Below are 23,526 nucleotides of genomic sequence, written 5' to 3'. Positions count from 1 at the left end.
ATTTTCTTATTTGCAAATAGGAGGCAAAAATACTAGCTTCAGTGTTTCAGTGAATATTAGATTTGATTAGAAGAGGTTAATCATACACTCTAGCTGAGCGCAAGCCAGAGTCAATATTGTTGTTTTAATTTATCCTTGTTATTATCATTCATCTGTACAAAATGGATGGTGGGGGAACTTTAAAGGTAAGATCTCAGATCTAAAACAAATGCAAACAGGGTCAGAAATTGCAATGGAACACTTGAGAGCAGAGAGATACTAAGCAGGGGAAACAGGGGCAGAAAATACTGAATGAGTGAGAATCCAAAGACAGAGAATTGAGAAGGACAGACACCAAAAGAAGAGGCACGGAAGTGAGAAGTGCCAATTCAGACCTCAATGAAAAGTCAATGACCTCATCCCTAGCTCTTTGCTGAGAATAGAAAGGATAATGGAGATAACCTTTTCTATAGGTTTGACAATGACATGAACCTAAATCACTAGGTTCATTCCCACTTGGGTCTTCTGCTACCAAGAATAGGACTCTAACCCAAGCATGACACTTGTAGATGAGTGTTTTGAACTTGTTCAACAGTGCTTGAACAGGCATCATACATTGTGCTTTTTCACAATCTGATGTACAAAGGGAAGCAAACATCTGACATCTCCCCTCCACTCAGTGAATCTCCCATTTTTCACTTGACCAAGAGGCAAATACTAATTTGCAAAAGGACTTATCTGACATTCTTACCTGGAATGCTTATTTGCCCTTCATGCTTCCATTCCACTTTGCTCCAATTAGCTTTATTTTCACTGCAGCAGTTCAAAGATGCAGGATTATTGTCACACATCACCTTCATCTCTTCACATGCCAAAATTCGAATAGGTGCAACGTCTATTTTTTTTCTGGCCTCATATTCAAAAATATCCAATACCAGTTTGCAAATATATTCACCTTCATAGGATACACAAAATCATTTATTATTGCTAAATATGTTTATCTTAGATGAATGATAGCCTCATCTCATGTATCACAACAGTGTTTCATAAAGCATCATTTTCAAAAACATCTGATATTTAACCTACACAATCCTAAAGGAACATTCAGGAAGTGCAGAGGTCAATGCAGGTATTTCTGATGCCACAAGGTAAAGGGTATAAAGATAGCCTAAGGAAATGGCAGCACTGTTGGGAATTTTGTTAGTAAGAATAAAAAAAGCTTAAGAATGGAAGAAAAATTGGTAAGTCCTAGAGAATTAGAAAGACATAAATAATGTTGCTATCTCTTTTAACACTTTGCAAACTCAGAAGCAACAAAGATGAGATAGAACCCATGTGTCCACCTTCTCATGCAGAGACAAGGATATGGCCCAGTTGATCCCTGGGCTTAAGTGGAGTTCTAAAATTCTAAAATGCATCCACTTCATCGTTAGTCTCAGTGAAGAATTACTACACTGTTTTGTTGTTGCTTGGAGTGGGCAGAAGAAGGCAGAGGAAGGGATGGCAATGCAGTGTAAAATTTAAGGGAGAAGGTGATTATTATTATCATAAACTTGATTGTGATAAGGGTTTCACAGGTATACATGTATCAAAACTTATTAAGTAGCAAACTTCACAGTATTTGAAGTTTATTATGTCAATTCCACCTCAATAAAGCTACTCTGAATTTTTAAGAAATACATTGAAAATTGAATTAATAAAAATGTACAAGGGAACTTCCAATGGTTCATGGAAAAATGGATCCAAAAGATGAGTTAATTTTGGTGTAATGTTTTACTTACATGCACACATTTTTAATAACACTGTGAACTTTTTGAAGACTACTTGTATAAAAATAATAAAAATAAAGTTTTTGTCATGGGATTAATTTTTGATTTTGATCAACTGAGCCAGGGGATTTCTTTTTGAAGACAAAAACACAATCTACACTATTATATGACTTGCTTCCTTATGAACCCTTCATTCATCCCCTCACACAGGTTGTTGAATGGAAACCCACCGGCATCATCCCCCGAGATGTTGTAAATGGTGAGGCGAGATACTGAGGTCATGTTGTTGAGCACGGTGTTGTAAACTGAGAATCTACTGCTGTTCTGGATGTCGAAGCGCCTTTCTACGTGGTGCCAAGACACGTTGGAGGACAAAACATCAGTTTCACATATCAGAATTACTGTATCCCCTTCAAAGATGATTTCTGGTGTGACAGAGAACTTCGTTTCATCTGGAAATCCAAAGAAAAGACGTTAGGACTTCAAAGCAAGGCAATGTAATTCATGCTATTCCTGATGCCACCACCACAGAGCTGCTCAATGAGCAGCAGGTGTGGGGCTGTATTGGCTGAGACAACGTGTTGCCTTCCACTATCCTCTACAGCTGTGCCTGAAGCCCAGTAAGCTGCAGCCTGCCAGACACTGGAACATGGTTTCCGGTTTGGGGTCTTTGCACTGTATGTCTCAAGAAACCTAAGAGTACTTAATGGTAGTAATAGAGATATTTCAAAAATCCCCTACATACTATAATTATGAGCATAAAACATTATAAAATTGATTTTGGGTAGTATGATATTCTTTTTTTTCTAAAATATTCATTTATTCATTTATGTTTATGTGTAATTCACAACTTCAGAAAAAAATAGCATAGGAAAGATTTAATAATATTGAGCAACAAAAGTAAGAAAATTGCATAATAATCTTTTTTAATATTGATATTTTATTTTATTTAATGAACATAACTTCCCATAACTTCCCTCCCACCCACAACACTCCCCTCTCCCACTCCCTCTCCCCTCTCATTCACATCAAGATTAATTTTCAATTATCTTTAAATACAGAAGATCAATTTAGCATATATTAAGTAAAGATTTCAACAGTTTGCACCCACACAGAAACACAAAGTATAAAATACTATTTGAGTACTAGTTATAGCATTAATTAAACACCAAAGAGTAATTGTGTATTAATTACAGAGTTCAACCAATAGTTTTAAGTAGAACATAAAAAATACTAAAAGGGTAAAGTATTAAGTTCTTTTTTTTTCTTTTTCTTTTTTTGTTTGTTATATAGTTATAATAATCATTTGAAAAACGGTAGTACTATGCTAGTGTTCTAGTTACTACCTAAATAGAATATATCAAACTTTATATAAATCAAGTAGATTTCATATATTGGAAATAAAATGTATGTATATAGTATATATACACTTATATAATATTATTATAATATATGTATTATATGAATTGTTATGTTCAGAAAGGAGTATGTTTTACATTATATCTCTGCTTTGGAAAAGAGGCATTTTATAACAATCTATTGAAGTCTGCTTCACTCAAATAACTGTAATCCTAGTTTCCATTTACTGTCAGTTAAATAATCGACTACATAAGATGAAGGAAAGCAATGGAGCTAGAACGAACTTAAAAAAAAAAAAGGCTAAAAAGGACTGTGTCAACCTGCTAACTTTACTTAGCTAATTTTTTTTTTTCCCCCACAGGCAGAGTGGACAGTGAGAGAGAGAGAGACAGAGAGAAAGGTCTTCCTTTGCCGTTGGTTCACCCTCCAATGGCCGCCGCTGCCGGTGTGCTGCGGCCGGCGCACCACGCTGCTCCAATGGCAGGAGCCAGGTGCTTTTCCTGGTCTCCCATGCGGGTACAGGGCCCAAGCACTTGGGCCATCCTCCACTGCACTCCCTGGCCACAGCAGAGAGCTGGCCTGGAAGAGGGGCAACCGGGACAGAATCTGGCGCCCTGACCGGGACTAGAACCCGGTGTGCCAGCGCCGCAAGGCAGAGGATTAGCCTAGTGAGCCGCGGCGTTGGCCACTTAGCTAATTTAAATTACAGTTGCATTTACTTTTTATTTTTTTTTAACTTTTATTTAGTAAATATAAATTTCCAAAGTATAGTTTACAGATTACAATGGCTTTCCCCCCATAACTTCTCTCCCACTCGCACCCCTCCCATCTCCCACTCCTTCTCCCATTCCATTCACATCAAGCTTCATTTGTGAGGAGCCTCAAAGTGTCCTCTTCTGCATGGGAGTTTATACTCAGGCCGTATCCCCTACATACTATAATTATGAGAATAAAACACTATAAAATTGATTTTGGGTAGTATGATATTCTAACCAAAATATCAAGATACACAAATATTTCCTGGGTTAAAACAGGATTTTAAGAAAATGACATTTAGTAAGAAGCAAGATCATCTAAGGGTAGTTAAAGCATGAAATCTACTGAATTTGAAGTCTCACAAACTTTTGTTACTCACTGAATGTCCTCGAACAAATCTCTTACCCTCTGCAAGCCCTCATTCCCTGGGAAGTGGAGCTACATCACTGGATATAGGAAAATGAAATACTTGTATGTGGAAACACACTATGATTAACTACAGGCAAGATGTAGGCCATCATTGTTTTCATTACTATTGTTGCTAATAAGGAAGATTGAACTTCCAGTGTTACATGGTTAGGTAGAATTGACCATAAATTTATCAGGAATAATGAAAGAAGAAGTGTTGTGGTTAAGGGACCTGGTGATTAATTAAGCATCACAAAGGATTAATGTATGGCAAATCAGGTGGAGCTATTCAGAGTACTGCCATGTGCTCTTTGCAATGCCATATGATGAGCTTAAAAATAATCCTGATAACTAATTCATCCAAAAATGTTTCTTTCTTGTTCTCTTCTGCTCCTCAGTCTCTAAATATGATTATAACTAGAATAACCTAAAGGAAAAACCCAGCCAACATGAATTTTTGGATGCCTGTTTTCTGAGTTAGCAACACTGACACTGTGTCGAACAGGATGGTATCGGAGTTCCTCCATGGAATTATACATGACATAAGTTCATGCTTATTGACCTGTGCACCCCACAGAATCACATTCTGGTCTTTAAAGGCGGACAGAGATTGATATAGACTCTCTGCAAAGGGCAATGCTGAATGCCATTCACAATAACTTCATTGCTCTTTGGAAGAACAATCATGGATAGGACCACAGTTTTGTGAAATGTACTGTCGGCAGTGTGTGCTTGTGTGCCTGGATTCATAGTCAGCTCTATCAGTATAATTTCTGGAATGTACTCATTTAAATAGTTAACTATCTTCAGCACACTAGAATTTTTAGAAAAATAAATTATAACAGAAATTTGACTATTCTGAAGATTGTTGTTGTATGCCCCCAAATAAAAGAATTTTTCATGCCAACAAAAGTGAAGCTGTTGGTTGCTGGGTAACATAACAGGTTGGGAAGGGGTGGCATTGCTGAGACTACCTGTGTGAGTCCATACTTTAAGATCATGTATTACTTTTTCTTTAATTTTCTGGTTTTTATTTTTTTTTTTTTGCTGTCTAATCTATTTTGAATGTTTGTCATATTTCCTTGTCTTGTTCCAGTTGTAGCACTTTCTTAATATTGTATATATCTCCTTTCTTTACTTAGTTTCATCATTTTCAATATTTTATTTTAAAGATGACCAAAAGTCTAAAAATACCAGCAGTGGATGGAAACAGAAAGGGTATAAATCTGCTATGAGTCTGTCCTGATCCCTGAGCAAAGGGGCTGTTCCTCCAGTGGTTCCAACAGTCTTTTCAGTGGCTCCTTCATAATAGATTCCCACAAGGAATTGCCTTCAGACCACAACTGCAGACCTGCAGTATCCAATACATCTGCCTGCCATTCCCTGTCCTCCAAACCCCTACCTGGTAGGCTGTGCATACTACCTATCAAGTAACAACATGTGCCCCTTCCTACTAATACAATAGAGCCCAACTCTGAACTCCATTTGTCAAACAGGGAGGAAGTATCAGCATTTACCACTGTTATATGAGATTTCAAGCAGTGGCTCTCAAAGCTTCCATGCATTAAAATCACCTGGAGTGTTTGTTGCACTACAGATTGCCCTGGTAGGTTTAGAGTGGACCCAGAAATGTGTCTTTCCTGCAAGTTCTCAGGCAGTACTGAGGTTGGTCTGAGAGGCACACCCTGAGATGAACTCACCTCATACAACAATGGCCCCTTAGTTGGTACATAGTGTATTTTATGGATAGTCCAATTCCTGTATAATGTTAGTTTTACTTTTTTGGATACGCTGGATACATTAATTTATTATTTTTTTAAATATTCATTCGTATTTATTGGAAAGGCAGAGTGAACAGATACAGAGAAAGGGAGACAGAGAGAGATCTTCCATCTGCTAGTTTATTCCCTCAATGACCACTATAGCTCTAGCTAGGCCAGGCCCAGTTCAGGAGCCAGGAACTTCATCTGGTTCTCCCACACTGGTGGCAGAGGCCCAAGTGCTTGGACCATCACCCATTGCTTTTTCAGGAACATTAGCAGAAGCAGAGCAGCCAGTACTGGAATTGGCTCTCTGGTATGGGATCCTGGCATAAAAAGTGGCAGCTTAACCTACTCTGTCAGAACGCTGGACCCTGAGCATATTAATCTAGAAATTCCACAAACCCAGGAAGAATGGCACTCCCTCATAAGCTGCCTGATTCCCTCTCCCCCATATCCCAGATGCAGTGAGATTATCCAGGTTGGGTGACATTGGCTTAAGATGGAGAGATGGCCCTGGAAACTGTAACTGGGATGCCTCTTTCCACAGAAGACTTCATAACATAGTTTCCTAGGCTGAAGCATAGTATTGAACACCATTACCGTACCTAAGCAGAATTTGCTTTCAGGGAAAAGGTAGCAATGTTTTACTTACTACTGGTGACTGCTTGGAAGGAATTGTAGTCCATTTTGTAGGTCTGATTGAGGTTCTGCATGACTTGCTCGTTGGCTTTATGTATTAATTCAGGTGAAACTGTTGTTGTTGTGACTTCATAAGTTACAACCACACTTCCTGGCCTGCAGAGACCATTCAGTTTAATAAAGCAGTAACCAATCGGGAAGAAACTAGATCCTTAGGGTTTATTTGCATAGGGAAATAAACTAGCAGGGACAGCCTGTGTACAATGATTCTTAGGGATTCGCTGAAATAATCTGTTTCCAAGCTCTAGACAAAACCCAAGACAGGGCTTGCATCCACAAATGTGTATGGACAGGTAAGCAATGAAGAAAGTTGGCGGATAGGGACTAGTGAACTGAGTCACAGAGGCACTCGTGGGGAGGCAGCCACAATGCAGAAACTGTGGACAGCTGTCACATAACCAAGGCTGGCCTGGGTTACCAGATATACTGAATGTTACGTAAAGCCAAAAATCTGGATGTTCCTGTAGATGCCTGATTTTTAAGAGGAGCACTTGGATGAAGTACTGTGCAAACCCAGTTGGAGCTGCCATGACATCCACCACCAGGGGGAGCGGTTGACAGTGCAGCCTGCAGCTCAGTGATTCTGATGGCTGCCAGTCTGCATCTGAAGGCATCATTGCATGGCGTTGTCTCATTTTTGTATTTAGAAATTTCTAAACTACAAACTTACGCCATATATTCAGTTGAAAAATTCTTGCATGCATAGAATGAACATGAATCTTTTTTCCCCTCATGCCTTTTAATTAGATGTACAGGTAAGGCATAAGCTACTATCATTATTTTCTCTCTATTTAAGTCGCTAGAATCTGATCTTAGTCTCTACCTCCACCAATATCTCATGTAGAGCATTCCATGTAATGCCCTTCTAATGAGTTTTTCTTCCTTCACTTCCCTGCTGTCAAATAGAAATAAGCAAAACAGAGCGTTCTTACCTGAACCCTGTCACAGTCACCAATTTGAAGCCTGGTAAAATTCCGTAACCCTTCAAGAACTAGAATATAAAGAAAGATGACTGTCATGTACCCAGGTCTAGTGAGAGATATGTCAAAGATATGAAACAGAGTAAACAGTGCATATTCCTTATCACTCCCACCTGGGTATCTTATTAGCCCTGGCATGAGCAGATCTTTGAAGAAGTAATTCCTAACTATAGCTGTTAGTCTCAGTTCTCTGGAAAGCAGATCCTGGCTTAGATGGCACAGTACTTAGCACATTACAGCACATATTACTCAAGGAAATGTTTAGGAAAGAAAATGGTGAGGCAGTGGGAAGGCAAGAAGAAGCATCAGAACCCAGTGAAAGAGACAAAGAAGGAAGGTTGTATGAAGACATCTGAGACTGAGGATGAGGTTCTCTAATGCCTTCCAGGGAATCCCTATATCTGCCAACTTGATGTGTTCATTCATTGGCAAGAAACACCTTAGATGGTGATGCATTGCAGGCAGCATCTGGGGCCCTTGCTCAATTACATTTCCTGTAGTTGGAGGTCTGGATGGTGCATCTTCATAGCCACTGAGATACGTGATCCATCATCGGCATATTGCAGTATTGCTTGAGCCTATGTGGATTTTAATGGTGATTTTACTCCCACTTTGTTTCTCTAAATAACAACCCCATAGGAGATTCTATTTATACAAGTTACATTTATAGGGGTTATAATATGCTAAGTATGATGCCAGGTGGGTAGTACCCAAAATAACCATCTTTCCTTATAAGTATATAATTCAGTGTGTGGTATTTATGAAGAGGGTCCTTTCTGCTGGACAGAACTATTCCATGCTGGATATGTCAATCATATGTCCAAGGTCTTCTGAATCATCACTTTAAAAAAAATTTATTTGAAAGCAGAGTTACAAAGAGGCAGAGGCAGAGAGAGAGAGAGAGAGAGAGAGAGAGAGAGAAATATCTTCCATCTGATGGTTCATTCTCCAAATAGCCTCAATGGCCAGGGCTGATCCAGGCTGAAGCCAGGAGCCAGGAGATTCTTCTGGGTCTTCCACCTGGGTGCAGGGACCCAAGCACTTGGACCATCATCCGATGCTTTCTCAGGTGCATTAGCAAGGAACTCAATCACAAGTGGGCCAGCTAGAACTTGAACTGGAGCCCACATGGGATGCTGGCACTGCAGGCAGCAACTTCACCCACTATACCACAGGACCAGCCCCCAGTCATCACTTCTTAAAGGCAGCCATGGAAAGTGGCAATATTTGTATGGCCCAATGGGATAAGGAGGCTGATCCTGGCCTGAGTCAGTGGCTCCACTGCCCAGAGATTTAAAGAAAGTAATTTTGTCGGCTCATCTTTAATAATTGGTGCCACACTAGTTGGGAAGTTCTGTACCAAATGAGTTAACTCAAACAAAGCTTTAGGTCTAGATTAATTAATCCAACGTAAAGCATGTAGAACAGTGTCTGGCACACAGTTAACACTCATGGAGTATTCTGTTTTTTCCATGAGTGAATTTAAATATATCTTATGAGTGTCTAGCAATCTCTAGTGTACAATGGATTGAACCCTCTGTGCTCAAAAGGTATTAGGGTTTTCATCCATGTGGTATGCAAAAAGTATAGAAAGAACCAATTGGTTCATCTAGATCAGACTCAAGAGCCTCTCTATAGGCTTCAGAGAACTGATGCCAGCAGATTTTGTCTGAATCCATCCTACCTAAAGAGCTCCTACCTATAGGTCAATGCACTATCACACTGCCCCCTGAATACTGTTTGATTCAAATACAGATGGGTATGACTAATTTGAAATCAACATTCATAAATTCTGAATGATTCAAGCAAACTGTCCATAGCGAATGCTATGATGTTAGATCAAGCCTAACAGCTTGGTGATTAAGAGGGTCTTGGGGCCAAAACTCACGGCTGTTTCCAAGTCAGTCTTGTAGGATCTGTACAAGGCAGAGGATGTGTTCCTGAGATCTTCTTGAAAGCCCACATTTAGTCTGACTGACATTCTCAGGGTAACAGCCGCTGAAAATCACAGGGCAATATTGAAAACCCTATGTTAGCACTTGAGAACACACAGAACAGAGAAATCATTTGCTTTGGCTGATATTAAGTAGCTACTCAACAACCATTTAATGAGCATTTACTTACCTCCCTGGAGCTGGCAAAAAGGTCCATTAGGAGGCAGTTCTTTAAGGCAACTGCAATGGTGTCCTGGGTAGGAGCTCTCATGCCTTTGACAAGTGAGATTATGGAGGCACTGTTCCTGTGGCCAACCATAGCCTCTCTCACAGGAGCACCAAACTTCGTTTCCAGCAGGTCTGCAGACTATCATCAACCAGAACAGTAGGGAAGAGAAGGGGTCACTGTCTTTGCATATTCAGACTAGCAAATATCTGTACTTGTAACAAATCTTACCTTGACTCCTTATTGCTTTCCTGCGAAGTTCGGTATTCATGTATGCACATATGTATCACCATGTTATTTTGAAAGATGACTGCTGTGACTGAGATGTTGAGTAACCTTTTAGGTGAGAATGCCTGATAGTAGATACCTACCAGATGTTTATGTTGAACCATCCGGTACACTGTTCCGATTCCTGGACATAGAGTGTGTATAACCAACTGCAAAATGGCTCCTGGCCATCCTAGTTTCTGAGTATTAATGCCCTTTTGGAATAGTCTCTTACTTGTATTTGGTTTGGTCTTGTATGACTAATATGGCAGAAATGATGGCATGGTACCTCTGGGGACTAATTATAAAATACACTGTAGCTTCCCTCTTTGCATCTCTCTATGTGTCTCTTTCTCACTCATTCTGGGGAAGCTGACTGCCTTGGTATGAAGATAATCAGGAAAGGCTCACATGGCAAGGAATAAGTTCATCAGCCAGCAGCTAGTGAGGAGCTGAGACCTGCCAAGAACCACAGGAGTGAGCTTGGATGACCACTTTCTAGCTCCTGAAAGACCCTGAGACAGATTCATCCAGCTACACTGCTTCCAGATTTCTGACCTTTGGAAATTGCAGGATAATAAATATCTGTTGTTGCACAATGCCAAGTGTTAGGATAATTCGCTGTGTAGCCATAGATGACCAATATAGAGTGCAAGCAAAGTTTTGCCTATAATATTTCAAGTCCAATATGAGCAGCCCCAATATGCTCTGAAAACAGAGTACTCTGAATCAATTTCTAAAACTGGACCCAAGTCACATCACTGGGAGCTGTTTGTTCTGCAAATGGGTGCCCAGGCATAGTCTCAGAAGGTGCCTCTGCAAAGGAACAACATCACACAGTTGTTCCTGAGACAGAAGGGACAATGAAGTCCTAGTGATCCCTGAGACATGCAGTCCCATGTTCCAGCAATAGGTTGGAGGGAGAAGGTTTGGGGACAGAAGAAGTCAGTGCTGTCAGAGAGGGTGGTGAGCATCAATCAGGGAGTACTTTGAGGATAGCCAACAAAAACTCCATGGTCAAAATCTGTCTTCCTCACCTGAAATTCCATCTTTGATCTCTTTCTTTGTTGCATGGGAGGTTTAAGGGAGAATAGTTGAAGAATGCCTGACTCCCATGTAAAATGAAAACATGTCTTAGGAGGGTGGTAAAAACTCTCATTTTCAGATTACCTACCATGTTCCAGGTATTGTTTAGTGTTGTACATGTAGTGCCTGGCCTTAAATATCCTGTTTTATAATTATTGATAAAAATATGATTCTTGAAAGGATCATAAGGTAAGCTGTTGGAAGAATGCATGTGAGAATGGGAAGAGGGAGGTGGTGAAAATTTGGGTTCTTAGGCTTAATGACAGCCAATAGTCCAACTTTCATTGCATCCCCTTTCCATTCACTCCTCTTGGTGGCCAACTCTCCCTACTTATTCCTGCTGGCCCTGAATTTTCTGAGCCTCGGGAACACTCTGCTGTGTTGAAGCATCTATTCTGTCAGATCTCTTTCACAATTAACTATCAAAAAGGATTCACCCCCTCAATGTATCAATGACCAGTCTTTCTGGAAGAAGCAATTAAACTTTCCAAAAGCAATCGTATTTCAAAAGAAATCTGTTCACCTGCATTTCTAAAATGGTCTAAATAGTGGAACTCCTTGATGTCTTCTCTAGTAGACATCTAGGTCATGGACAGTTGGTTAATTCAATAGTACTTTTTAAAGAGTTTGTGTAAAAATGAAATGAAATGAAAGCAAAAACATCTATAGTTATTGTCATAATGTGCATTTCCATGTTTTTTTGAATATCACATATATCTATTATCAATAATCAATAGCAATATATCTATATTGATATCTATATTGAGTACATGTAACAAACTCACAACTAAATCTCAAGTGTTCATAATCACAAGTTGGTCAATGAAAACAAATAATTTAACATTTTATGCTTGTTGGCCTGTTTTATATACCAGATTTTCTTTCTTTTTTAATTTTTTTAACTTTCTTTTTGACAGGCAGAGTGGACAGTGAGAGAGAGACAGAGAGAAAGGTCTTCCTTTTCCGTTGGTTCACCCCCTAATGGCTGCCGCAGCCGGCGCACCGTGCTGATCTGAAGCCAGGAGCCAGGTGCTTCCTCCTGGTCTCCCATGCGGGTGCAGGGCCCAAGGACTTGGGCTATCCTCCACTGCACTCCCTGGCCACAGCAGAGAGCTGGACTGGAAGAGGAGCAACCAGGACAGAATCCAGCGCTCAGACCAGGACTAGAACCCAGTGTGCCGGCGCCGCAGGCGGAGAATTAGCCTATTGAGCCGCGGAGCTGGCCCAGATTTTCTTTCTAGCACCACAGAGACATTGAAGGTTTCCATTATGAGAATTGCAACAAAGTTAATTAAAAATATTTTCAATAATTTATTTTCCCCATAATTAGGGGAATTAATTTCAGAGGCAGAGGATCTATGTTGAGTGAGACATTGAGGGATGTTTCCCCTTATGTTTTAAAGTACCCCCCTTTTGAAAAATGCTCTGTGGGAAAGAGCTAACAAAACCATTTGGGAAATATTGCATTAGCCCACCACTGTGGGGGGAATTATAATGCACATTGACACCTAACTGGAAAACCACTAACTCAAGGAAGTTGTTAATCATAGAATTTGATGGGAAATGGAATCAGGTTCAAGTAGCATATATTCATAATCAAACATTAAAATGTATGGATTGACATTGGGATAGACTAATATTTGATAATTCAAAAATAATTTTGACAACAATAATTTTATCCTTTACTCCATTTTAGAATAATAAAACCCAGTATTTATTAGTGCTCTCCAACTTACAGAATAATAACCTTTTACAAGAGGAAATTGCATCTCAGAGCTTCTATGGATTAACAAGTCTCCGGTGATTATCCACTGAGACATAGTGGAGCTGGTATGACCTAGAAGAAACTCTGTAACCAGAAAGTCCCATCTGTGGCCTGAGAGAGTCTGCGTAATGCCTTTTTCTGATACAAGTTTGTGCTTGGTCTTTATTTCCTGACCCATGATGCCAAAGAGAGAAGAATTTGCTACTTTATTGAAATCCTGAACTAATTACCAAGGGAAAGAGGACCCAGTTGATTGTCATGAAGGCCTTGGCCATATATTGGGACCATTTTCTGACAATCATTATAGAAACCACCAAGGAACCATCTGGTCACCATTTAAAATAAGAAAATTCATCTCGGGTGGCTATGAAGTCATAAAACAGCACAACAGGCCTGTTGAGTCATTTCACTTGCCAGCCAGGTAACATGGTCTAATACCAAGGAGTCAGACATTCTCCCTCTTGCTATGTCCCATCAACCACACCAAAGCAATTGCTCTCCTGGTACTCACCTGTTGTCACCTCTATGCTCAAAATGTCAGCAGCTTGGGCACTGCTGTTTCCTGGAATTGGAAAACTAAGGCTGCTCAGGTAGGCTTTGACAGGCTCCAGGAAGGATGCATTTTCAAAACTGAGCTCAATATCCACAGTGTATTCTTCAGCTGCAGGACTGCTAGCAACAACTGAAATGAAAGCACAAGCAGGCTGTGAGAATTTAACCACAGGAGAGGGAGAGAGATTATAATGGAGATTTCAGCAATAACAGGTGCAAGTGGATGTTGGGCACATCTGCCCTTATGAATTTCTAGTGAAAATTTTCCTTTAAGAGAAAAAGGAAAATTTGTCTAGTCATCACCAACTACTGACCACCCATTGTGGTGTCTAAGGCCAAGGACAATTATGCATAAGATGGACAATAATAGAGCAAAAATGGAAGCAGAAATAATTAGTATTGAGGCTCTAGCAACCATTCAGATAATACATGATATTTTCCTGACACACATAAATGAATGTGTTTCCTGCACCTTTCAGTTCACATACACACACTCCTTTTTCAAAAAAGAATTTATTTATTTATTTAAAAGGAAGAGAGAGAGAGAGAGAGAGAGAGAGAGAGAGAGAGACTCCTTCATTTGCTTATTCACTCCTTAAATGGCTGCAATGGCCAGGCTAAAATTGGGAGTCAGGAGCTGCTTCTGCCTCTCCTACATGGGTAGCAGGGGCCCAAGCATTTGAGCCATCTTCTTCTACTTTCCCAGGCACATTAGCATGGAGTTGGATTTTAAGTGAATCAGCAGGGACTTGAACTGGTAACCATATGGAAGCTGGTGTCTCAGATGGTGGTTTAACCAGCTGGCCCCCCATACACATATTTCAATAGGCAAACCATGCATGCTTGAAGACCTCTAGGAAAGTTATATGGTTAAGTCCCTTTGCACTCAGTCTATGGATAGAACATGTGCTCTCCATTCTTAGTCTACATTTCTACTGTTCAGAACATGGGAGGTACTCAACAAAAGTTTGGTGAATTAGAAAGTAAAATAAAAGATGTTCAGTTCTTCATTGCTTTTCCAAATTGTTCCCAGGTGGTTCAATGGTTGCCATTCTAAATGGGTAATATTCCAATTCCCAACACATACACACCAAAGGCAGGCAAGACCACACACACACACACACAGTGGCACTTCAAAATTCATGGTAAAGTGGAATTAAAAGATAAATTTACTTTGATGCAAAAAATTTTGAGATTCATGTATAGTTAATTTATAATACACATTTTTCATGAACTTTTGAAGATCTCTCATATGCATGGATTTAAATATATCTTTAAAAATTATTTTCATTTTATTTAAAAGGCAGAAGGAGGAAAGGAGGGAGGGAAGGAGGAAGAGAGAGAAAGAGAGAGAGAGAGAGAGAGAGAGATCCAGAGATCTTCCATTCACTGGTTTACTCCCCCAAATGCCCTCAATTGCCATGGCTGGGCCAGCCAAAGTCAAAAGCTTAGAACTCTGTCTGTGTCTCCCGTGTAGGTGGTAGGGTCAAGCACTTGAACCATCACCTGCTGCCTCCCAGGGTGTGCATTAGTAAGAAACTGGGATAGGAAGGGGGTCCACGACTTGAGTTCAGACACTCCAACATGGAATGCATGCTTCCTAAATGGTGCCTTAACCACTGCATGAAATAAAGGCCTGCCTTGACTTCCATTTTTTTATACCAAAATAAACTTACATTTTAATTCCAGTTGTCACGAATTTTTCCAAAAAATCACACACACAGACACACACACACAATCTTTGTCCTTTCATAGTTGGTTCTTTGTTCTTTCATAGTTTCCCATATTACATCATGTCTAGACCAATAATTGTAAGCTTCCCAAGGGCAGGAACTGTTTCCTTCCCTTCTCATGCCTTACTCATCAAGCACAGAGCTCACCACATAAAGAATACATACTAAGTCAACTTATTACAAAATTGGTGACTGAGTCAGGTGGCAAATTCACCTCTCTATCACTGAGAGAATCTTTGATCCGGTATTGACTGGAATATATAACTGGAGCAGAAGTCATGGGCTCAGTTAGCAGTGAATGAAGAACCTTGGAAGAATAAGACATTTTACACAAGGGCCAGCGCTGTGTCATGGTAGGCTAAGCCTTTGCTTGCAGCACCAACATCCCCTATGGGCACCGGTTCACGTCAAAGCTGCTCCTCTTCCAATCCAGCTTTTTGCTATGGCCTGGGAAAGTAGTGGAAGATGGCCCAAGCCCTTGGGCCCCTGCACCCACATGGGAGACCCAGAAGAGGCTCCTGGCTCCAGACTTCAGATCAGGCCAGCTCTAGCCTGGCCATTTGTGGAGTGAACCAGTAGATGGAAGACCTTTCTCTCTGTCTCCCCCTCTCTCTGTAACTCTACCTGTTAAATAAATAAATAAATCTTAAAAAAAATAAAAATTTTAAAAAGGACATTTTACACAGACGCGTGGAGATTATTGTTTTGTCAGTTAAATGAAAGATTAGCGAATGCAAAAGTATTACTATAAAATTTAAGTCAAATTTCTCATGTATTTTTATCATAAAATAAAAATTATATGTCTGTTTTCTAAAAAGGTAAAGAATTTTCCCCTAGTGTAAGATTTGTTTGCAAAGTTTTGAGGACTGTTGACCTGAACCACTAAAACAGATCAGGTTCCTTGAAGGAATCTCCAGTTGTCAAATGTATACCGGAGAAAGTGGTAATTTTTGTTCACTTGGAGTTCTAAGCCATGCTTGTTTCATGGGGTTATTTCTACCCATTAACCTTGTTCAGAATTTCATTCTGGAGTCATTCAACTTGCTGATATTAATTCAAACTTTTAAAAAGTTCTGTGTAGGGGCTGGCGCTGTGGCATAGTGGGTAAAGCCACCACCTCTAGCGCCGGCATCCCATAAAGGGCTCTGGATGCTCCACTTCTGATCCAGCTCTCTGCTGTGGCCTGGGAAGGTGGTGGGAGATGGCCCGAGTCCTTGGGCCCCTGCCTCCACTTCTCTGTAACTCTGCCTTTTAAATGGATGAATAAATCTTAAAAAAAAAAAAAAAAAGTAGGTTTTCTTAAAATGAAGAATGCATTTTAGGATATATTTCCTCTCTATATAATGGACTTTCAGGTAGATTCAAGTGGTTTCTATGACCTAATGTATGGGGCCAGCACTGTAGTGTAGCTGGTTAAGCCGCACCACCTGTAATGCGGGCATCCCAACACCAGAATGCCTATTCAAGTTCCAGCATCTCTGCTTCTGATCCAGCTCCCTACTAACGCACCTGGAAAGGCAGTGGAAGGTGGCCTAAGTGCTTGGGCCTCCTGCCACTCATGTGGGAATGGGAGACCCAGAAGAAACTCCTGGTTCTTAGCTTCAATCTAGCCCAGCCCCAGCCATTCTTAAAAAAAAAAAAAAAAAAAAAAAAACCTGGCAGTTTCTTAAAAAAAAAAAAAAAAAAAACAATATGCAATCAGTCTATGATGGTCCTATGACATCACCTCAAATTTCCTGTTTCCTTTCTGGTTGTCAAATGTGTTTTGTGATGAAAACAAGCTTCCTAGAAGAACTGCTCATCATAGTTTGTGTGATTCTAACTCTGGACATATTTTGTTGTTGCACCCGAGGAACACTGGCAAGCAGGATGGCTATGTGGTATTTGTGAGATCCGTCTCAGAACACATTTTCTTTTCCTGAAAAGTAGTGCAGCAGGGTTTATTCCCTGCAGAGGATTCACTGGCTCCAGGATCCTTTTTTGCTGAAGCCAAACTGCTCTCCTCCCAGGAATGTAAACAGGATTTCCTGGACGGTGGCTGCCTTCGAGGTGGGAGGGGTTAGTAACAATCCCCTATCCCTCACTTCATCATCTGTGGGTTGCATCCCAAGCTCTGATTCCAGCACAGTCTCCATGCCTGTCTGAGCAGAAGGGCACGGCTGGCCCCTGAGCCCACCTCCCTGTGCTCTTTTCAGGTGTAACTGTAAAGCAAGCAAATGTCTGGTAAGCAAACGGTGATTCGTGGAAGTCGTCACTCTCCATTCAAACCAAGGCAATTTCTCTGCTCAGATTTTACCTGGAGCTGAGCCATAAGCATAAAATGTTGAGAGGAAAGGCTCCTGTGGCTTTAGCAAGTTTGTCTATGGGATTCGTGCAAGTGTTGACTGAAGCACCACTTCTGAGGACCTCTTTTCCTACTTAGCTTTTATGCTTTTCAACAACTTGTAAGAGTTTCAGAATAACCCTCAGCCTAAACATCACCTCCCACACAGGCTGCTATGAATGAGAAAGCTGTATTAGAAAAGGAAATGCCTTCCCTTTGCAAACAGCCAGCTCTTAAAAGCAGATTCAAAAACACCATTGTCATCTGGTCATTTGTGGGCTTAACCTTGGAAATCATCTTTCCAGCGATCCACCAACTTTGTTGATGATCAGGTATACCCAGGAGATACTACACTCAGGTATCTTGACTAAGGTGAACCAGAGTAGAATCTTCATGGGTTAGGTAGAGAAATATGTACTATTTTCAGTTCCTACTGGGCAAGTTGATGACCATGAGGTTTGAGTCTAATGTTCTAATCCAAATGAAGAAACAAAGAAGATAATCTCGGACAGTTGCTATTAGCTCCTACTACTCTTTTGCTTTTGCTTTGTTTTGTTTTTCAGGTACCAACTATGCAAACAATCGGAGCAAACAATCATGCAGTCTCCAAATTTATTTATGTGCTCCTGTTTTCCCTCTTTTGCCCTGTAGGGGGAGCTGATACTTGCTCAATCCTTCTCTCCAATGATACTGGATGAATGGAAGGTGAGCATAGTGAAAGTAATGCCAGCAATAACGGGAACCATTTCTCCTTAGTGTGAACAGTTTGCTTTTGCAGAAGGAAACACTGAGATCCTAAGAGTTGAAGCCACAATAATAGCACATATCAGAGCTGAGACTTGAAATCTCATTTTCCTGACTCCAAAGCCTGTTTTCTTCGAAACATTCCCAGCCATAACTCAAATGGAAGAAGACAGCAAAAATGACCACTTTGTAAACTCTTAAAGTACTATAAAACACATAAAGTATTTACTTATTTTTTTTATTTTACTTATTTTTTATTTTTATTTTTTATTTTTGACAGGCAGAATGGACAATGAGAGAGAGAGACAGAGAGAAAGGTCTTCCTTTTGCCAGCGCACCGCGCTGATCCAATGGCAGGAGCCAAGTACTTATTCTGGTCTCCCATGGGGTGCAGGGCCCAAGCACTTGGGCCATCCTCCACTGCACTCCCTGGCCACAGCAGAGAGCTGGCCTGGAAGAGGGGCAACTGGGACAGAATCCGGCACCCCGACCAGGACTAGAACCCAGTGTGCCGGCGCCGCAAGGCGGAGGATTAGCCTAGTGAGCCACGGCGCTGGCCAGACACATAAAGTATTATTGTCAAATATGTCTTTAGAACTTCATGCATAATTCCTAAAGTAAATTTTAAAACAAAATCAAAATTTGTTCAAACACAAATTCATTAATTTATTAATAATAAATCAAATAATTATGTAAAACAATTTAATTCTGTTCAGCGTAACAAATGCCTTAGAAACCCACATTCAGGAAAAATGCATTGTGACCCTGCCTGACAGATACAGATTTTGACATTAAATCTTGCTAGTTTCATGAGTCTATTCTTTTTTTTATTTATTTGCAATTTTCTACTTTTTGAGTGCCTATTTCCTGGCACTGTTCTGGGTGTCAAGCCAAGCCTTCTTGGCTCTTCCATCCTTATGCTGGAGGCAAGTGATAAGGTTAGACTTTAATGTCTAAGTTCCATAGGGCATGGAGAAAAATGGTGGGGGAATCAGGAAACTGAGGGACACAGACAAGAGAGCTAGGATTTTACTTTCTATGGAACGGTTGGAAAAGACTTCCTAAAGAGCGAACTTTGAGCAGGGTCTGGGGTGAAGTGAGGGGTGAATCAGCAGTGTCTCTGGGTAATAACTCAAGGAAGAGTGAACAAGCCTGAGAGCCCTGAGATAGCAGCCCTCCTGGCTGGTTTGGGGAATAGCAAGAAGACACCCTCTGATGTGCGTCTTTCCTTCTCCTCTATATCCTAGAATGGTGTCACAGATGTAGCATGAGCCCCTGAGTTTAAGGGACAGAGAGTCAAACACAAGAGCAACAGGAGCTGTATGGGTGGGGTCAGAAGTACTTCTCTCAGACAGGTCAGGCCCAGTGTTTGGGATTAGAAATGCCAACCCCTGCCATCCCTTCCCTTCCCAACCCTTCATAACCTGGGCAGGCAACACTCTGTCCTGCCCTGATCATAAGGCACCACAAGGACAGAGGCCTGCTCCTCTGCTTCTCTCTGTATATTTTCAATGCCCCTCCAGCCTCCTCAGCTGCCCCTGCACCACCTCATTCCTGACTGCTCCATGTGTTTTCCTTTTCTCAGGCTCCTTTACTCCTGGGGTTGTTTGTCTGGATTTTTCTGGCTTGTGGATGCCCTGGCATGGAAGGTAGCAAATTCCAGGTGTCACCAGTGTTTCAGATGGAGGCCTATCAGCAGGCCCAGGAGGCATAAACCAACCAGGATTTCCCCCCTCTCCTTTCCCATAAGTCACTACCAGCCCCACAGCACTTATCTTAAAAAGACATTTCTGGAAAGTTGGCTGCAACCTGCGGCTAGCAACTCTGGGTCTTAATCACAGCTGCTTAAGCAAACAAGATGACTTTTGCCTGGCAACACTAATGGAAACTACGGCATCTCAGAGTCAAAGCCCATGTAGATGCATAAATTAATCTTCTACCTGTTAGAGAATGAAGCCTGCGGACTTCACCCAGATAAATTGGGTTGATGGAGTTTTCTCTTGACCTAAGGGGACAATGCTCCTGATCTCTGATAATTCGACTCTCTTCTTCCTCCACTTTGATCTCAAAGCAAGTAGATCCTAAAAAATACCCAATCTTCACTAGTTCTAAAGGGTGGCAACTTGACAGCACTGTCTCTAGCCTCCTGTGCCATTGCTCAGCAGACACAGTTAAAAGAGTCTGTTCTCCTGTTAGGTTTCGGGAAGGTTTGTTCACACAGAGGAAAACCACCAGAACCCCAGGGTATGGCCTGTCTGACAGGTGTGGACAGAGGAGAAGGTGAACACACCTGTAGGGAAGAGTTGATTCCATTGGCTCCATATACTCAGTTCATCAGAGTTAACCCTGTATACAGTTCTTTCTCTCATGAAACAAAGATGCCATGTCATTCCTGTTTTCTCTGTAAAGCTGTTCCAAGAATCATGAAGAATCATATACAAGAACCAGAAACACGTATTGAAAACTGTGACTCTCAGCTAGGAGCCAGAGACAATTGGGGTGGAACGCCTGCTTACCTAGGAAGTTCATTTAAACTCTGAGTCATGCTTTGTTCATCTGAAAATGGAGTTGGGATCTTATATGGAAACCTCTTGCTAAGTGTCTGGCATTTAGCAGCCAGTAGTAATAATATTTGGCTAAAAAACAGGGGGGGAGGGGTGGCACTGTGGCACAGCAGGTTAAAGCCCTGGCCTGAAGCGCCAGCATCCTATATGGGTACTGGTTCGAGACCCACCTGCTCCACTTCCAATCCAGCTCTCTGCTATGGCCTGGGAAATCAGTAGAAGATGGCCCAAGTCCTTGGGCCCCTGTACCCACATGGGAGACCCGGAAGAAGCTCTTGACTCCTGGCTTCTGATTGGTGCAGCTCTGGCTGTTGCAGCCATCTGGGGAGTGAACCAGCGGATGGAAGACCTCTCTCTCTGTCTCTACCTCTCTCTGAAACTCTTTCAAATAAATAAAATAAATCTTCAAAAAAATAATAAGTTTTGCTAGAATAACCAGTGATTACATTCTGTGCAGATGTGTGTTGGTGAGTAAAGAAAAACTAATGCTGATCTGATCAGGTATCACCTTTGAAATAAACAAGAACTTTAGGAGTGAGTGTTTGCCAAGTGGTTTAGATATATATAAAGCTTGGTACGCCCACATCCCACATCAGAGTTCTTGACTTTGAGACCCAATTCTGCTCTTAATTCCATCTTCTTGCTAATGCACATCCTAGGAGACAGGGAGTTATGGTTCATGTGGTTGGAGCCCTGCCATTCACATAGGAGAACCAAACTGAATTCGTATTTCCTAGGGGTCTGGAAAGTCAACCAGAGGATGGGAGGTCTTTGTCTCTTTCTCTCTCTCTCTTCCATTCAAATAAAATAAAAATTTTAAAAAGGAGGAATAACATTAATCAGGATTTTTTTAAAAAAGCAAAACACTCCTACCCCTCTATGTCAAAGCCAATACCAAATCCACACACCAGCCAGGAAGTGTCAATCCTTTCCTCTCATTCCCCCATCATCACTACTTACCCAGAGAACTAAATGCTACTTGTCATAAGTATAAAAACCCAAAAATCTGTCCTCAGTCTGGCAAGAGCACAACATTTCCTGGACCCAGATCAGAAGGGGTCAGCACACCCAGATGCCAGATCTGCAGAAAGGTCAGGATTTCCGCATCAGCAGCCAGCAACCTGGTATGGTAGGAATCTCGCTCAGACTAAACAGGTGTGAAAATTTTTTTGGAGTGGCCAATGAAGGGTTTGGACATCCTGGACCTCCCTGTCCTGCTATTTCGCCTCTGACCAAGCATTCTTTTTGAAGCCAAAGAAGAAGCAATGGGACTTTCCAGTGCAAGGCCCAAGATACTTTTCCCAATCAAGATCAGGAACTTAACAAATTTAACACAACTGAGCACTTGTGTTACTTTTAAACAATCAAAGTCCATGTTCAGTCTTCTATGACAATCTCCTTTAAAGCTAACTTTTGAGCTTATAGGTAAACCTCCAGCATATGTTTTTCCTTCCAGTCTCTACCTGTGGCCTCCCTAACACACCTCTCCCAAGTCCATCCACCTCTGGAGAGTCAGGAAAAATGTTGATTGCCTTCACCTCATTCCATATGGATCCACACCCTTTTGTTCCTTTTCTCAAAATGCCCTTGGCAAATATTTTCTCTGCTTCCTTCCTCCCCTACACCATGGCAGGGGATGCATCTCCAGGCTGCTGAGCCTCCTAGTCAGTCTCCAAAGATTTCTTCATGTATTTCCTTCAACCCTAATCACTTGCATCATTTTCCTTTAAGGTGAGTTTCATTAGTCACTCCTCTGTCACAGTCCCTCAGCTGACCTAAGATCTACTTCCTGATGTGATCACAACTTAATTCTGCATTCTTTGGCCCACTATGATTTCCCTCTGTTCTGCAGCAGCCATTCTGCTTTAGCAGGGAGCTCCACACTCCTGCCTGCAGTGGGCCCCTGGGTGTTTATGCAGGTGCATCTTCCTCAGTGGTGTTTTGGACAATTTCCTAACATGCCAGTACCTATGCCATTCATCCTCATGCCTTTAACCACAATTTTCTATGTGCCAGTGGTGCATCAGACCTTTGAAAGGCAATATCATTCTTACTAAGAAATAGGTTGGCTGTGGTTTTGTTTTTACCTTTTTTCAAATGGTCAAAAGAAGAAAATAAATAAACCCCAGATAATTCTATTACCATTTCTAAACTAATGTGTACATGACATTCTCCAATCCCCTCCACAATCCTGTCAGGAAACAACTATGATATATGTGTGTGAGTGCACGTGGGGGGGGGGGAGAGAGAGAGAGAGAGAGAGAGATGGATGTGACACCTACAGGTTACATACATAATATATGTACAACCATCCCTCAGTATCTGCAGTGAATTGGGTTCAGGACCTGCTACAGATGCTCCAGTTAGATAAAGCAGAGTATTATTTGCAATATCATCTACATACATCCTCCTTTGTGCTTTAAATAATCTCAAGATTATTTACAATACCTAATAAAATGTATGTACTATATAAATAGGTCTTATACAGTATTGCTTAGGAAATAATAAGGAACAAGAAGTCTGCACAGATGAAATTTCTGAGTATTTTCAAACTGCAGTAAGTTCCCTGGATGCAGAACTCACAATAGCAATGAAAGATTGTAGGTATCAACGGGCCAG

The 23,526-nt window shown here is 41.1% G+C and overlaps 1 protein-coding gene across 8 annotated transcripts in view; it reads right to left on the bottom strand.

Annotated features, from left to right (window-relative positions):
* The window catches only part of ADGRF5 (adhesion G protein-coupled receptor F5), a 108,684-nt gene that overhangs the window by 22,774 nt on the left and 62,384 nt on the right, over positions 1-23,526 (bottom strand). For all 8 annotated transcript variants that reach the window (XM_070074015.2, XM_008263014.5, XM_070074020.2 and 5 more), the window contains exons 4-10: positions 13,503-13,673; positions 9,838-10,014; positions 9,602-9,711; positions 7,666-7,724; positions 6,687-6,829; positions 1,979-2,200; positions 731-934 (exon numbers count right to left, since the gene is read on the bottom strand). In XM_070074015.2, coding sequence (XP_069930116.1) covers positions 731-934; positions 1,979-2,200; positions 6,687-6,829; positions 7,666-7,724; positions 9,602-9,711; positions 9,838-10,014; positions 13,503-13,673 — 1,086 coding nt within the window. The remainder of the gene's footprint in view (positions 1-730; positions 935-1,978; positions 2,201-6,686; positions 6,830-7,665; positions 7,725-9,601; positions 9,712-9,837; positions 10,015-13,502; positions 13,674-23,526) is intronic.

This window comes from Oryctolagus cuniculus, chromosome 5 (genome assembly GCF_051225735.1).
Source record: "Oryctolagus cuniculus isolate XC-2025 breed Fujian yellow rabbit chromosome 5, ASM5122573v1, whole genome shotgun sequence".
Taxonomy (NCBI): Eukaryota; Metazoa; Chordata; class Mammalia; order Lagomorpha; family Leporidae; genus Oryctolagus; species Oryctolagus cuniculus.
Note: the sequence above shows the minus strand (reverse complement) of the source record. Positions and strands in the feature narration are given on the sequence as shown.